The 4,754-nt window shown below is 62.2% G+C and overlaps 1 protein-coding gene across 1 annotated transcript in view; it reads right to left on the bottom strand.

Annotated features, from left to right (window-relative positions):
* Nucleotides 1–4,550: 4,550 nt before the first annotated feature.
* The window catches only part of SCUBE1 (signal peptide, CUB domain and EGF like domain containing 1), a 137,222-nt gene continuing 137,018 nt past the window's right edge, over nt 4,551–4,754 (bottom strand). Inside the window, exon 22 of the mRNA XM_007453933.1 lies at nt 4,551–4,703. Within this exon, the coding sequence (XP_007453995.1) occupies nt 4,551–4,703 (153 nt within the window). The remainder of the gene's footprint in view (nt 4,704–4,754) is intronic.

Raw genomic sequence — 4,754 nt, 5'->3', positions numbered from 1 at the left:
GCCCCCGGGGGGGGGGGGGGTCATCCGTGCAGGCTGCTAGGAGGGGGTGTGCGGCCACGCCCATGTCACCTGGGCCCCTGCTGGTGCCGTGTTCATGGAGCCAGGCAGCCGGCCGTGTGGCTGGCGCATAGTGAGTGCTCAGGACTCACTGCTGCAGGTGATGTGCGGGTGCTGAGGGGCAGGGGCAGCCCTGGGAGAGCGCAGCAGCTACTTGCTCGGTCTCCACCTGTGCGACGGGCAGTGTCCCAGACATCGAGTCCCTCTGCCTTTGGCCTGAATGACGTCGGCTCGGCGCTGTTGCCCTTGTCAGAAGGGCTGAGCTGCCACCACGTGTATCTCTGGCGAGGAAAGGGGTCCTTGGTATAAGACGCAGTTTGCCAGGCTGACAAACCCCCCAAGCATGCAGTAGAGGAGGCAGACGCAGCCACGGTCCCTGGGTGACGAGAAAGGAGCCCCCCTTCTGGAGCACTAACCGTGCCCCGTGCTGGCGGCGGGCGAGGCGTCAGGGCGAGGCGTCAGGGCGGAGACCGGTGTCCTGGGCGTGTTGGCTGGGCTCCCGGGGTCTGCAGTCTTGGCTTGTGTGCTTCTCTCTCCGCCCAGCTGGCTGCAGCTTCTCCTTCAAGGTGTCTTTCTTGAAGTGTAGCTTGGTGACCAGGCTCTGCTCTGCCCCTCCTGCAGGTGCCCTGCCCCCTACCTGGGGTCCTGGGAGGCGCGGGAGGGAGGGATGGCCTTCTGACGGGAGCACTGGGCTCTGCCACCCAGGCCTCCATCACCTTTATCTCTGTGACCAGAGGACTTTCCAGGGCATCCTGTCAGCCCCTGGGCTATGGTCTCTCTGCCTTTCTAGGAGCCTAGCACACAGTAGGTGCTCAGCAAACGTTTGCTAAATGACTCAACTTAGTTCAGTCTCTTAGTTTTCAGCTGGGGCGGCGGAGGTGCTGGAAGTCTTATTCAGCCCCTGAAATGTCACTTAGGCCCCTGCTCCAGCTCCAGCAGGCGGGGGGGCCTCTTGTCGTGGAAGAGGGGTGACCTTGGCTGTGTTTCTGGGAGAACGAGGGTTCAGGTAGGAGAGGTGGGTTTGTAAGAGGTGTGGGGAAGAGGGTCTCCGTGGGCTCTCTGGAAGCTTCTTGGCCTGGGGCCTCAGTTCTACTCTATCTGCGTGTCCCAAACCCATGCGTGGCGGGAGGGAAAGCTGCCCGAGGCCACCACCTCGGGCCCCACGGCCTCCTCCAGCCTGTCACCACAGAGGTGAAGAGCTGGGAGAGACTGAGGAAAGAGGCCACTGCCCCTGGCAGGTGGGACCTGCTGTCTGACCCTAAACGGAGAGCCCCGGGGGAGGAGGGGGGCCAGCACCGCGCAGCAGCTGCAAGGCAGAATCGGGGCAAAGGAGCCTGGTTCGGGGAAGCAGATGAGGCGACTTCAACACTCCCTCCCTGAGGGCTTGGCCACTAGACCTGAGCCGATTTCTTCCCTTTCCTGGGCGCATTTCCATGGAAGCAGAGTGTGCCAGGAGGTGCCCAGCCCACAGGGCAGAGGTCCCTCAGTCTCCACTGCCATCTCTGCAGAGCTGCCCCGGTCGCCCCAGCCTGATGCTCTGCTGGGCCAGAACCAAGCTCATCAGAGGCGCCAGGCCTTGGCGCCTGCTTTCAGCCCTGGCCAGCGGGCAGGCTTTTGCTTCCAGAAATGTGTTGCTTAGCTCCTTTCCTTGGAGTTTATCAACTGGCTAGCCCCTGAGGGTCCGTGCCAGGCAGGCCCTGGCTGGGATGGGTCTGTGGCTGCTCAAGGCCAACGTCCCATCCAGGAGTGGGATGTGCTCCTTCTGGCTCAGCCCCTGGGCAGCTCAGGCCTTCTACACTCCTGTCTCGGCTTCTGTCCTTCCTCAGGACTCACCGCAGGGATGGCCCTACCTGGGCCAGTCCTTGTCCGCCTTCCCTTTTCTCTCCACCGCCACCTGGAGCCAGGTGGAATAGCCACCTGTGTCAGCCAATCTACCACCTGCGTCCACGACACGGAAACACGAAGAAACAAGCTTTGTTGCCCGGGTAGATCTCCTGGGACCACCAGGCCCCAAAGTGTGGCGACAGCTCTGCGTTTAATAAGTGGGACCCCCAGGGTCCCCAGCATGGGGCTGAGGGCTGACGAGGTTCAGGAAAGACCCCACCCCTGGACTTTGAGTCCCCTGATGGCGCGGCAGGTGGTTTTACTGGGGAGGGAGGGCTGGATGGTGACAGCGGGCGGCTGGCGAATTTGGATTGCGGGCTCCCTGGCACTCGAGACGGCGCGGGGCCCACATCCGCACTGCCCCGTCCTGCTCTGCCCGGGAGACATGGGGCACGGTCTGACCACAGTGGTGGCGAGAGCCGTGGATCGGGGTGGACCCACCGAAAGGGTGGGTAGGTTAGTGGGTATGTGGGTGGCAACTGCCAGAAACCACCCAAAGGAGCAGCAGAAAGTGTTCAAGAGAGATGAGAGCTCTTTCTGGTCCCCTCTGGATCAAAAAAAATCCTTTTTGAGAGCATTAAAAACAACCCCCCAAACCAAAAACCCTTCCCAGTGCCCTCGCCTGGGTAGCTATTGCTGGGGCCTGATTCTGGAGGACACACCTAATTTCTGGGGAGGGCCAGGGGCTTGACGCAGAGGACAGGCCTCTTTCTGGAAACTGTGACTGACTGGCCTTCAAGGACTGTGACCAGGGGAGGGGCAGTGTGGCCTGGACGGGGCTCCCCAGCTGACACTGAGCTACCGACCAAGTGCAGCGCCCTCCCCGCTTGAGTTGGATTTTGGAAGAGAAGGTGCTGACGGCAGCATTAGTCAAGCTGGGGACCCGCCGCTGAGGACGCAGGTAACGGCGGTGAGGAGATCCTGAGCGCAGAGCCCCGCTGTGGACTGTAAAATCCACCCTGACCTGTTCACCACCCAGCCCGGGACCTCCAGGCCTCATGCCCTCGGCGCCACAGCCGTTCTCAAAGGGCGTGCTCGTCCCTAGTGGCATGCGTGGGTCTGGGGCGAGGAGGAAACCACCTAGAGGCGACCAGAATGGGTGACGGGAGTTCGTTTGAAGATTCACCCGTGTTCCTTGGGATTCTGAACGTCTGTTAACCCTAAAGCCACAGAGCGTCTGCGTGTCCCGCGGCTGGTGGCAGCAGCAGCGTGGCAGTGGGCGAGGCCGCGGCCTGTCGGAGGTCCTCGCTAGCTCCATCCCAGGCCCTGGCTCCTGGCTGAGCGGGACACGGTGCAGCCCGGTCACACTCCAGACTTTGCTTCTTTACAGAGAGACTCTGAGAGGGAGGCCACAGGGTGCAGCAGAATGAAGACTGCACTGGAAGCTGGGCCTCCGACAGCCGGCCTGCCTCTGCCTGGGGGCGGCCCCCCGTCCCGGGGCCCGTTTTCCTCCCTGGGCCCCGGTGCTCAGCACAGCCTGTGCTCACGGGGGCAAAGCCTTGCCTTCCGGTGGCAAGCGTCCTCAGCTTGAAGTCCACGGTCATGGCCTCGGGTCAGACACAGGCCCCTTCTAAAGTTTACCACTGGGCCCTGTGACCCCAGGAAGGGGTCCGAAGGGACACTGCTTTCCACTGCATTCCACTGGGGGGCAACACGCTGGCAGAGCGTGGAGTCCAGTCCCCCAAGCGTTCGTACTCCACCGCGTGTCCAGGGCCGACCTGCCTCACCCCCGGTCTTGGAGGCTCCCGGCCTTTGTAAACAGACGTGGCAAGTGCTTGGAGGAGCAGTTTAATCAGTCAGGGAAGCCAGCGACAGCTGGGAGGAGACGGGGTGGCGATTAATATTTACAGTTGCTAAAGAGAATTCTCCTAAAGTACCCACAGATAGAAGTATATATATCTTTATCTTTATATTCATATACACATAGTAGTTAATTAGATGCTCTATCACGGGAAAGCAGAAATCTACATTTTCCTCTCCCAGCACCTCTTTTCTGTCCCATCACAGAATCCTGAGAGCCCAACCGCACTCGCCCGTGTCCTGGGCCCACGGCCAGAGGAGCTGGCGGGTGTGGACGCCCTGCCGGCATCGATACCGGCTTATCACAGCCCCCAGACGAGCCTTCACCACCCCTGCTTCCACGGCCTGGCCTCCTGTCTTGGATTCTGCCTCTGAGAGCCCCCCTGAGACATGGCAGCCATGCCCCTCTCTCCCCTGAAGCACCAGGCAGAGGGCACGTGCAACCTCCAAAGGTCAGCTCTGCCCGGGACCCGCCCGGGTGGTGGCCGAGCGTCCTGGGTCCGGGTGGCGTCCGCGGGTGCCAGCTCAGGACAGGGCGCTCTTGGTGTCCTGGAAGGAGCAAGAAAGGCTGCCTTAAGCAATGTTTTCCCACGGGGGCAGCATCAGAGGAGTGCAGCCGGGCTGGGGTCTCTGCCTGGATGTGGTCTCGCCCGCCACGGGCTGGCCGGCGATTCCTCAAGGGCAGACGCCACGGCAATTCCCAAGGCAGCGTGGAGGCCCGCGGAGCCGCCTTTAGCTTCGACTGTGGAGGGGAGGCGCTCTCTCCTCCCCGGGTAGCCGGCACCCCAAGCAGGGCGGCTGCACCAGTGTTATTTGTAGGGCCGCAGGAACCGGGACACCTTGGAGCGCAGCAGTCTGATGAAGGACCGTGGGAACATCTCCTTCGACTCCTGGGCTGTGTACTTGAAATAGTTCTGCGGGTGCGCCAGCACGTCGAAGAGCGCCTGGATCAGCTTCTTGTCCTGCGAGACGCGGGAGGCCAGGGTGAGGGCCCTGGCCTCCCGCCCCGGCCA

The sequence above is a fragment of the Lipotes vexillifer genome, unplaced genomic scaffold, assembly GCF_000442215.2.
Source record: "Lipotes vexillifer unplaced genomic scaffold, Lipotes_vexillifer_v1.1 scaffold382, whole genome shotgun sequence".
NCBI classification, from domain to species: Eukaryota; Metazoa; Chordata; class Mammalia; order Artiodactyla; family Lipotidae; genus Lipotes; species Lipotes vexillifer.
The sequence above is the reverse complement of the archived record's forward strand: the minus strand, read 5'-3'. Positions and strand labels throughout refer to the sequence as shown.